The sequence below is a fragment of the Corvus cornix genome, chromosome 1 (assembly GCF_000738735.6).
Source record: "Corvus cornix cornix isolate S_Up_H32 chromosome 1, ASM73873v5, whole genome shotgun sequence".
Classification (NCBI taxonomy): Eukaryota; Metazoa; Chordata; class Aves; order Passeriformes; family Corvidae; genus Corvus; species Corvus cornix.
Window position 1 is genome coordinate 87077265 of NC_046332.1, and position 12364 is coordinate 87089628.

Genomic DNA, 12364 nt, shown 5'->3' on the forward strand with positions numbered 1-12364 from the left:
TCTATTTCCCCTGAAATTACTAGACAGCAGTTTATTGGTGACTACATACACCATACTGTAACGTACGAATGATCTTAGCTTTACTAAACAATCAAACACTAAAAAACAATCAAACACTTGTGGCTAACTCTTACAACCATATCCTGCCAACAAATACAAGATACTCAGAATTATTTACCAACTGCTTGACTAAACAAGAAGACACTTAGCTATGGTCCTTTTTACAAAAAGCACACCCAATACCAGAACATTGAAAATTCATACAGAATATAAATCCTCTTCATACCGCACTTAAAACTATTTTTCTAACAGTCTAGATACCACAAAGTGATTTTTAAGAAGTGAAAACCAGAAAGCATATTAGTTTAAATAAAAAACACCAGCTAGAAACTTATATTTCCTTTAACATTCTTATGGGGATATTAACTGAAAAAACTTCTGCTTTCACTTACTAATAATTCTCTTACGAGGATATGTCAATTTCTTTCAAATATTACCCCAAACTTATCTTGGATCAAAATGATACAATTATAAATACTGCAACCTCAGACTTCAAATGAGACAGACCTTCCCTAATTCTATAAAACTTTACTACATATTCTTATATAAATTTTAAAGGATCCTCCAGGCCCACTCGTTACTAGGTACTAGACAGATTCCATGACACTGAATAACAGAAACAAGCAAAGGATTTTCTAGTTCTTTCTATTTGGGTTTTCACAGTATGTAAACCTTGGAATACTTGCCACACTCTGAATATGGTTCAGCTTGAAAAAAATTACTAGAGGCAAAAACTACCATGCCCGCTCAAACTCCCATCAGAATCAGAACAACAAGGTATCATATAGATAAAATGCTTCTATTAATTTAAAATTAAATCCACAACACAGTTCTTTTTCATTACTGTAGTCTATTTAATACCATACACCTTTGTAATATTATAAATGGGGAGTTTTCTGCAGAGTGCCACAATGCCTAACTATATTCCACAGTACTAACAACTTACACACTGACAATCTGACTGAAAGGAAATGTGGTGCTATGTGCACATATGAGTAGCTATCAAACCAGAGAAAGTGGTATAATGAGTGAGTGGATACCAGGGGTAGAGCCTGACTCATGTGGAAAACTGCTTTTATTCAAAATTTCTGCTAAATTTGTGCACTTTTAATTTCTTAAATATTTTACTTTATGATGAGCTCAGTAAGTTACCTAAGATGTCTGCAATTGAAAATTAGAGCAAAATTATGCCCCAAATAAAGATAAGAATGACAAGAACAACTTCTTTAGTCCATGCCTTCCTGTGCCCTGGCCTGAGATGATGCTGTCATCTTGTCTATCTTCACTGGATTCGCCGACTTTTTCCACATCGCAGCAGAGCAGATCCCCCCATGAGCTGATGGAGTCACTTCATGTGAAATTCAGGGCAATGCAGAACACATTGTCCTCAATGGAAGGCAAGGTAGAGAACCTCTCATCAAAAGCTGGGAAACTAGACAGGCACATGGTGAATGTGGAGCAACGGATGGAGAAATCAGAGGCCAGGACCCAAGTCTGTGAAAAAGAAATCGCTGAGAATAAATCTGTGACTAATATGATGGTTAAAATCTGCTGCTCTTTAGAATGAAAAGGGAGATTCTAGGGTTGAGGGAAAGGAAGTCTAGAAAACATTCACATCTTGGGCATCCTGGCCATGGAAGAGACCCCAAACTATGAATCCTGATTAACATACGTTAATCTTTTATCTTTGGAACATGGATGTTAAAGATGGCATGTATGTAGAGAAGTAATTTCTACTATCTAGAAAGCCTATCTCCAAAATTTGGTGATTTAGGGTGAGAATGGTATCAAGTTTTTAAATTTAAAAGTTATGCATTTTTAGATGAATTAATACAAGAAAAAGAAAGTACTTCATAAAAGACTGAAGATTCTACTGACACTAGATATTTGTCTAGCAATGCAGATCAAAGTCAGGAACCAGTATCACTAACGAAGTAATTTAAAAAAAAAAAAAGAAGTAGCTGAAGCAGCAGAATTCAGTATTTGGTCAAAAGTGATTGATAAGGGTTTGGGGTTTTTTTGTTTGTTTTTTGGGGTTTTTTTGGTGTTTTTTTTTTGGTTGTGTTTTTGTTGGGGTATTTTTTTGAGGGGTGAGGTGCTCTGTTTCCGTGTTTTTGGTTGGTTTGTAATTTGGAACCTTTTTTCAAATAAGCAAGACCTGGAGAAAGCAAAATCGGAGAACAGCCTGGAGAGTATGAAGCACCAAAAACTGAAGTGGGTTCCATGTTAAAGCATGGATGTAAAAATATGCTCATGTTCTAAGTTCCTCCCAACTACCTTTCTATTTCATTTATGTAACATGTCCCCACTGTGTCTGTTGTAACAGCCTAATTTACCATTCTGTATTTTTGATATTTAAGAAAACGCATTTTTGCATGTAATGCTTGTTCCTACTGGACTGTATTTCCCTCTGGCATGGCACAATTAAACACATGCTGTGAAGTGTGTCACTTTCTAAGATACTGTGATGTCTGAGAAGTCTAATCCATAATTCTACCTCTACATCTAAGACCATAACTAACTGTAATTTCTTTACCCCAAAAGGAAGACAAACCATGTACTTATAAGAAAATGCAAGCAGAAACAACAGGTTTGGGTTTTTTTTAATCAGTAAAATGATTGTACATGGAGATAAAAATAAACAGAGACTCAAAAATATTATGAACTGCAGCTAATGAAACAGACACTATAAAAAGAGTGTTTAGAAAAAATCCTTTCACCAAAACAATAGGCTGCACAATCAGCCTAAGTATCAAGAAAGAGCGAGCTAGCTGCCTGCCTGCATGCAAGCCAGTTGAGACTGGATGCTGAAGTTAAAGAAATGAATCTGTGATATCCAGAAAAAGCTGCCACAGTAAGAAACTGAGCTTGTTATACAATGAGGTTGAAATCTGCTGTACACTTAAGCAATAAATACAGTAGAAGAGGTATTATTGAATTTGTGAAGCAAAAGAACATGCTAGGTTATCAGCTAAACTTCTGTAATTCAACCATCTAACTCTCCAAACCACTTGATTGTATAAAGCCACACCCTTGCCCAGTTCAAGGCCCTAATAAAAGTTAGGATGTCACTGTATAAACTGAACTGCCGGTAATACTTCATACACAAGCTCTACTACAGAAAATCCACCTCCATAAATACCACAGCTATCTTTGTCTGGAGCATACTGGAAAGTCCTTAAAAGCTTAAAGGCCAGTGGGTTCCACAAACATATATTCTACCTCAGTTTTGAAGTGTCCTTAAACTACAGCAAAAAAAACAAACAATGTCATCACTTCCAGTAATACCTTGCTTCTGAATGTCTTAAAAAACCCCCAACAACCTGCCAGTTTCCAAAGCACTAACGTTTCATAAACAACCACGGAAGAACAACCTGCCTTTTGCCCCCTCTTGTATCACCAAAATAAAACACTGAGGAGTAAACTTTATAACGACAGTACTTACTACCACAAGTTCAGTAAAAACTGCATATATGAAAGGGCAAAGGAGAAGCTCAGTTTCCAAATCTAAACTGAAATTTAACAGCAGCTAACCCTTGTATATGCACTTTTTACCAACCTTTTGTAAAAACTATGCTTCTAGATAATTAAACAAACTGTTGCTGGCCACTTAAGTTGCCAATGTTTAGCAATATATTTTCTCATACTAAATACAGTTCAGGCAGTATAATAAAACTTATTAATAAAACTTTGGTTCATATTAGTACACTACTACTTGAGGACACAGAAAGCAACAAATTTCTAAATTACTTCACGCAAGTATGGAATTCTCAAAGTACAACAGACACCCTGGCTTTGAGAAAACAAAGTATTGAACAAAGAGAACTCATGAAAATTGCACAGACTTTCCAGAAACCTAAAATGCTCTAAGGACCATCCAAATTAACTCATTGTCCACAGTACTCATCTACATATGCAACTCAAAAGCCAACTTCAAACAAACTAGTTTCTCACTGGCCATGTTCTGTTGGTATTACTTTTATAGTAAAAAAACCCTGTAGTAGACTTTCAGAATTTGTTTTGTATGTTCTTCTCTACACTCAACTTTCTGAGAAAAAAGTGATCCTGGACAACCTGTATTTATCTCTCATATTAAATAACTACTTCACATTCTATCTTACACTTAACCTCAAGAAAGTGAGTAAAATCTAAAAATACTCTAAACTAATTTACCCATACTGAGCAACGCTAACTAACAAGAAGCCACAGTGGCCTGCTATTACTGAGGCCACAGAACACCATGATGTCCAAAGGTACTTTTCTGAAATCCTCCGCATGAAAGAAATAAATTCATCCATGGTACACTTTAGCAATAATTTTAAAGAAAAAGTCTTCTATAACAACAGTTAAAAACATACATACAGACAGACTTATCTGTACCTGCTTTGCCATTCAAGAGCTTTTTCTGGTAATATTGCTGTTCAAGCTGCGGGTTTGCACCAGGGCGCAGCAGTGCCTTTCCTGTACCTCTGTTACTAGTAACAGCTACTGGCTTTCCTGGGGAGAAAAAATGCATATACTTACAGGTCAATCCCTACAATAGCTTACATTTTAATAACAGCACAATTAGGATAAGATGATAAGGACTTTTAATTTACTTTTTATAGTTTCTTTCAAGCTTAGATGCTCTCAAGGCACTAAATAAAGTGATTTGGAATTGTCACTGACAACGGATCTGTCTTAATTGCAGTCACATGTAAAGAAGAAAAGTTTTTCAAGAGTGAAAATACAGCCAATACTAGTTTGTCTTTAATAACAAATATAAATGGAAGCTTTGAAATTTCACCAATGACCTAATGACTCATTAGTTTAAGATACAGCAAACACTGGACTGATTTTAAATACTTCAACGTGTTTATTAGCTTAAGTAAATCAGAAAAAAAATACACATGCCAAAACACTTAGTTTAACTGTACAAACCAAAATTTTTAGTAAACTTTTGACTTTTCTGTAATATCAACACCTCCATGGTGTTTCAAAAGAAAGCTAATTTATGCACTGGAAGTCCTGGCAGACTTCTGTGGAACAGAAAAAGTATTTGCAGAAAAGTCCTACATTCTTTATGTTCCAAAAACGGAATTTGAAACTTGGCAGGAAATCAAGCTTTAAAGAACCAAACATAGCAGGAATATCTTTGATACAGCCGCTCCTGCCTATGGACAGAAGAGAGCAATGGAACCACATATACAGCTTACTCTTTCCCAAGGTCTGTGAGAGCTGGGAGTGTGAGATGGTTACCACTGCACCAAGTCTTCAAACCTGCACACCCCTAAAGTTCAGTGTTTGCACAGAACTAGGATCTCCATTTCTGAATGGTACGCTTGTAAAAAACAAACCCACCAAAGTTTGCTAAGGTGCTCTGCTAACTCTCCTATGTCTTAAGGATGATCACTCAACTCAGACTTCTAAATGCCAGCTGAATTGTTCCTGAATCCTCCAGGTCTTACAATATTTCGTGTGTAAGAGCTTAGAGAGGAAGGAAGAAGCAGCAAATTTCTCTTGAAAAATATGCATCAGGCAGAGACAATTAATTCTCAGCCTTGACCTTTCCACTTTTCTAGTTAAACAAAGCTTCTTAAACAGAAGGATTATTAGAATATCCCATTTTCTTTTCTTTTTTTTTTTTAACAGACAGTGCCCAAACCCCACTTTTAGTACAACCAAAATTTGATTTTTGATTTCTAATATGGTAGAGTAAAATCTCAGTAAGATTATGTACAATGACACAGAGAATAGTTACTACAGATTTTACTTCTCTCTTCTTACTTTAAATACTGAAAGGGGATAGCAAGAAGAATTCCAGTTCTCTCTTCCACTTGCTTTTGGATTCTGAGAAACTAAACAGGAATATGAAAGTTGCACGGTCTAACTACTGAAGATGCAAGAAGAAAGACTGATATACCAAATTAATTTTATAATTGTGTAAGTCTGGTTTTTAAAAGGCTTAACTGAGTAAACTGTAACATACAGACTTAAATACTGACCTTTGAGATCTGGTCTATTTCGGATAGCCACAGACACAAAGAAGCAATCCATATCCACGTGCATTATACAGCTCTGTGGCTTGGCTGAGCTCGCAACAGACACATTACCTAGTATGAAGATACATCAATAGAAAACTTGAACCCTAATTTATACACTTTGGTACTACTCACAGTAGTCATCAAGGTCTATTATCAAGTTTTTACCACCTCTAAACCATAAGTATTTTGGTTCCTCTCATCAAGAAGGTATTTACTCTGAGAAATGCAAACATAAGCAGCAGACAAACAGCCTGAACAATGAATTAACTTCAGAGTTTCTATTTTTTATTTTCTCATGATTAACACCTTCTACCTAACAAGTTCTCCGAATCCAAGGAGATTAATGCATGTTGTTGGCACTGGATCTTAATTTCACTACATTAACACTGAATCAGGAACAGAATTTTATCCTTTTCGTTCATCGATCAGAAGACTGTTTCAAAAGATAAAAATGTTAAGTTTAGCTCCACTAAGAACTACCATTATGCTTCATGAAACACACCATAATTAGTTTTAAAAATCCCATGCAACTGGATTTTGTCATTGCTGTACTTACATGCATGCAAACATTCAGCAAAGATGAGCAAGACAACTCCTCACTGAAAAACACACATGCCTCAAACACTACAAATACTTTCTAGAAGTTCAAGTCTGCATGTCTATGTTGCTGACCTACCAAAGGTGGCAATCAAAAAAAGAAATTAATTTGAACAATGCATAAAGTGTAACAGTGAAAAAATACTTCAATACATCAAGTGAACTGTTCCACTTAACATCTGAGTTAATTACTAAGTAATCAGAAAAATATACTCTTGGTTTTATAATTTACAATTTGAACTCATTCTTTGAAAAATAAGGACTGTCTTATAATGGGCATATTTACAAACCAAGCGATCAAGTTAAGGAGCTGCTACTTGCCAACTGAATCATAGGCATTAACTACTGGAATACGCTAGGCCAAATCAAAGAGAAAATAAAAATATATTAGCTTATACCACATTTTGATTTTAAAAAATACACATTAAGTAGTTCATAAGCTAACACATTTGATAACTGGTGTTTCCTAACACAAACACAGAATCAGTTAATTTATTACCTAACAATTTTTTTGATGTGGCAATTTCTCATCAAGCATATTTTATGATTACAAGTGAATAATTTTACAGCACAGGAGTCAGAATCTCTTTAATGGTACAGAGCTAACCTTTTAATTTAATGAGACTGTAAACCAGAGATTCTAAAGATGCAAAATATTTTATCTGTGACACTTTGACTCTCATGAATTATACATTTTTTTCACTTTGGCCCTTGATGCAACAACATAAGTATTTTCTCTTCAAGCCAGGTTCAAAAGTCTCGTATGACACTACTACCCACTTTAACAGACTCAGAGCTATGTAGAACTCTTACTAACAAAAAAGATTTAGATTTTAACTCGCATCCAAATGTTACTCATCTTTTAAATGCTCATGCTGAACAGTATGATTTTTTCTTCTCCTTTTTTCCCCTGTGGATTTTCACACAGCAACTACAGACTTGTGTATTTAGATATACATAGTACTTTTCTCCCTTATCAATCCATATATCTTGGTAAAGTCAGGAATACTATTTCTACAACGAGGAATTGAATATAGACCAGAGTATCACATTAAGTAACATTTTAAGTAAAAAAAAACCCAAACAAAGCCAAAAGCAGTTGCATCCATTAGTGTTCACTGCATCAGTCATCAAGTTTTTCCAGATAGTCTGACTATAATATGAATATTCAATACTAAACTATGTAGCCTCATTTGGACATTTAATGTACAAAGATATAAGGCATCTTCTTAACATAAACCTTCTTAAACAAGTATCTACCTGTGTCAGTTTTAAGTGCAGACCTGCCTGCTTTCCATTTTTTTAATTTTTCCCTTCCTGGAAAGACACCGCTGTTTTTTCTCTGCAGGCTGTTGACAAACTCTGTCAATTCACACTTCCATGTTGATATATGATGCAGTCTTGAACGTGAATAAAAGTCAGAAATAAAACTACAATCTGAAGGTTTGGACACAGGTAAGGAAGCTGCCTTGCTAGGAGCAGGTACAGAAGTGCTTTTTGTGCTTGAAGGCCCCTGAACAGTTGAGTGGTGAGCACCATTTATTTTAGCATTATTGTGCAAAAATGAAGATGAGGATGAGTTACTCGTAGTCCTGTGTGGACTCCACAAAAAGTCTGTATTTTTGTTGCTTTGCTGCAACTGCTGCACTGTGCAGTCTCTAAAGTCAACCATGCCTTTGTCAGTCTTCCCCTCCTCCTGCACAGGGCCTGGAGAGAACCTGCCTGCAACACCGTTGCCGGAGGGCACCAAGCAATCCTGTGTCTTTAAGGCACTGGTAGAAGTGTGAGCGTGTCCATTAAAAAGGGCAGTGCTGTCTTTATGAGACTGAATCCCATTTTGTTTCCGTATGGGAAAAATCTCCTCCAGCTCTGTAAATCCAATATTGTCACTTTCTTCTTCCTCTTCTTCATTCCAGCTGCTTATTCCATTGGGTATGATTTCATTTTCCATTTCACACTTTTTAATATGATTTCTGAAACAGATACAATAATTAAATACCGTATCTTTACTAAATAAAGGCACATTTACAGGTAATTTCAAGCTTTTTCTTCCTAATTGTTCTCAATATATACTTCAGTTACATTCTCAAGACAATTACCTCAAATTCTGAGCCAGATCCTCTCAATGGCACCAAATACAAAGCCATACCAAAGATTTTACAGATTCTATGTATTATTAACTAGGAGTTTACATGGGAGTGACCATGCTCACATTAGAAAAGCTATTTCCAAGATCTTTAACCTGGTAGGCAGTCTCCAACTGAATGAGAATAATCATTTATTTGTTAATAGAACTGTACTGTCATAGACAGCATGAATGTTGCAGGAATATGCAAACCATCAGAAGGAGACGTCCTTTTATCAAGAGATGTGGTTTTCCTTAACTAGTTACAAACAAACAAAAAGGAAAGAGAAAGTATACACAGAGAACTACTTTTTTAGAAAATTATTTTAGATTAATGTGTTAGATTTATTTTTTCTCAACGAAAAAATCTGTTCAAGCTCTAAAAATCAAATGTATACTTAGCTTTGATAAAAACCACAAACAAACTACTTTTCAGCTTTTAAGCATATAAACCAAAATATATTGCCACAAGTGGGCTAGCACAAAGACAAAGCTTTCATTCAAAAAATTAACTTTGGAAATTAAAACCAAAGTCTTCAAGAGTTCTACATATTATTGATCTACTGAAACAAACCAAACTCTCACTCCCAACTCCCAAAGCTAGCAATTTAAGTACACAAAAAAAAGTGGGAAATAATTAGCTAGTCAGTATGCCACTGAAACCAGAAAGCCAATTATGCATGACAACAATTTGGTTAAGATTATCACAAACATAACTTACAGTAAACAAAGTATTTTTGAAGAGCTGTTGGTTGAAAATGGTATATTCAGTGGTACATACTTAGTGGATAGGGAGGCTTTTGAAGTCATGTTTTCCAGACTACATTGAGATTTTGGGAAGTCTGAATATTCTTCTTATTTAAAAATCTTTAACAATGCAATAGTAAGAGGTGATGGTGATTGTACCACTCATTGTTTAAAATATGAGTATGAAATACTGCTTAAGATATTAATTTTGTGGGACTGGTTTTATTTTTCCTAAATGTAGACAAATCCCACTCATGTAGTGATGCCTCCTCAGCAGTATGCATGTCTGGATTTTACAAAAATCAGCAGACTGTGGAAGAACTCAGATCACCAGTACAGATCAGATAGTACAGTATCTTGCACAGTATCCTTGGCCCCGTTTGAGTAGTAGTGTTGAACCAGATGACATTCAGATATCTTTTCCAACCTAAAAAAATTCTCTAATATTATTCTTGCCTATAAAGAACAAACAAACAAACTTCTGAAAAAGATGCAGGAATCTTCTTATTTTAAAAAAAATCTATAGAAGAGTTCAAGTGGAATGTTTCTTTCCAAATTCCAATTCCTCTGCCAGTTAAAAAGTTTCACTGGTGCTTTCTCTTCAAGTCTCTTCTCAAGGTCTTAGGTCTCTTAGGATATTTTTTTTATATTGTAATTTCATTTTTTAATCCATCTTCTCTCTCAAGCGTGACTTAAACCTTGGTGTTAGCATACATAATGTATGCTGTGACTTTTTTTTTTAAGAGGCTAAAGAAAGAGATTAACAACTAGTATGCATTTATATTCATTCCTAGGCACCTCTAGCAAAAGTAGTCACCAGCTTTGTATTTTTGAAATAAAGACCTGCTTTTCAGTATCACCAGTCAGAATCCTTTAATGCATGCCTGTTGCTTCCACACAGATGTATTACATCCTAGGACTCCTAGGTAATATTATCAAGCAAACTGTGGTCCAAAGACTAGAGAGAGACAAAGCTTGGAGTCAAGGTAACTGAGTTCTGTCCTCAAGTATTTATACAGCTATACTTTACGTTTAAATTTCAGCGCCTCAGAGCTTGCTGAAATTAACTTCAAAAATGCTACATATTTACAAATGCAAACCCATTATGGGTGAATGATGAGCATCTGCATTACAAAACCAGAAACACTTACACCCTGTTGAGATCTTTAGCGATATTGCTTGGACCTGGCACAGCATCTTCAGGTTTGCATATGCTGTTAAAGTTGAGACCTTTCTGAACACTTGACTGCTTGGTGTAAAGCTGATATGGAATGTGTGAAAGGAGACGTCCAGCTTTAATGCTGAAAAAAAAAAAAAAAAGGAAAGAAATTAAAAAAAAATCCCAACCTTCTATGCTAAAAAAACTCCAAACCCTATTATGTACTTGTAGTTCCTTCCACAACCCCTTTCTCTAACTGGATTGAACTGAAAAGTAATTTGTGATGTGGTGACTCGTACAACAACAGATATTTGCAAAGATGTGTTGGTCAGTTGTTTATATCCATTTCTCTTTCCAACTGATACACACAAACCCCAAATATTTAATTTAAATAAAACAGTCAAAAAACCCTTGGTGACTTTTCAGGTTATTCTACCTGAAAAATGCTAACTGAGCTCTTCAACATGGAACAAATTAGGGTAGAATTTGGAAGAGGTCAGCTAAGATGTGGTTCACTATTAAAAATTAACTACTTTTTCCCTTCTGCAAGGCTAATTACCCCTTCTTGTAAAAAAATCACTGAGGCAAGCTAAACAGAAGAATAATTTCCAAACAGACCTTCCATATGTATCTACAGCAATCATTCCAGTTATGTCCTACTGTGCTCCAATGCATCTACCTCTTCTCTTACTTCTTCCACTGAAACTGCAATTATACTTGAGAAACTGCTAAATTCCTTAGGGAAGCCACACACTCAGAAGTGAAATCATGTCAAAAATATACCACAGGATGATTTCATCTCTCCACCCCAACACCTGTTGCTGGCAGTAGAGGTAACAGCCTTTCAAGCCTATACCTCACCTCTTCTTTGTATACAATTCTTCATATTCAACACTGGGTCAGAGATGCTGGGACTTCTTCCAGCAGAGAAAGCTCTCCCATATCAAAGCAAGTTAGTATTAGTATTTAGTTTTGAGGATAGAACTGGAGTCAAATTTTAAAGCTAATTTAGTTCAGTGTTTTTCCTTCAACACCCAGATGCTTTCTCTTGCTTGAACCTGTACTACTGTCCAGGGAGCTGGACAGTAGAACAAAAGCCCTTAGGAGCTTTCTGGCTGCAATTAGCAAGAATATAGCAGGAGATCACATTTCCCAATTAGATAAATTAAAACTAGTTAAGCATATTCATATACCTGGTAAGGTTTCTAAGGAAATGGGATAGTAAAACAGCCCCAAAAACATATCAATTAAATAGTGTTTGATACATGAATATATATAATTCATAAAGGAACATAATTTGCATTAAACATTGCCAAACAGTTAAAAACACACCTGGGAGAGTTCCAAAGCTTTCTTGTACAACAAGTGGTGACACAGCAACTAAGTTTTTACAATGCCTGATTAGACTGTTTCATATAAAACTGTGTGAACCTAGGTACAGAACCACCTTGGTAATATTTCAGGGTAATTGCTGCAATTTCAAGATGATTAAGCAAACCCACATTTATTTAAGAACCTGTTCACAACTTCAAGGTTTTAGCTACTGGACTAGTTGCATTACTAGATCAACAAACAGTTGCTTTTTTCCAAACTGTATTAAGATGCAGCAGTAGGAATCCTAGTTCAGATGCATCATTCAACATCTTTCCCCAT

At 35.5% G+C, this 12364-nt stretch overlaps 1 protein-coding gene across 5 annotated transcripts in view; it reads right to left on the reverse strand.

Annotated features, from left to right (window-relative positions):
* REV1 (REV1 DNA directed polymerase) overlaps positions 1–12364 on the reverse strand; it is a 56189-nt gene that overhangs the window by 22568 nt on the left and 21257 nt on the right. For 2 of the 5 annotated variants that reach the window (XM_039548622.1, XM_039548632.1), the window contains exons 5-8: positions 10704–10853; positions 7941–8653; positions 6045–6152; positions 4441–4557 (exon numbers count right to left, since the gene is read on the reverse strand). In XM_039548622.1, coding sequence (XP_039404556.1) covers positions 4441–4557; positions 6045–6152; positions 7941–8653; positions 10704–10853 — 1088 coding nt within the window. Of the gene's footprint in view, positions 1–1212; positions 1523–4440; positions 4558–6044; positions 6153–7940; positions 8654–10703; positions 10854–12364 lie in introns of those variants that run through there. The other 3 variants (XM_019282929.3, XM_019282930.3, XM_019282928.3) reach the window with 2 other exon arrangements.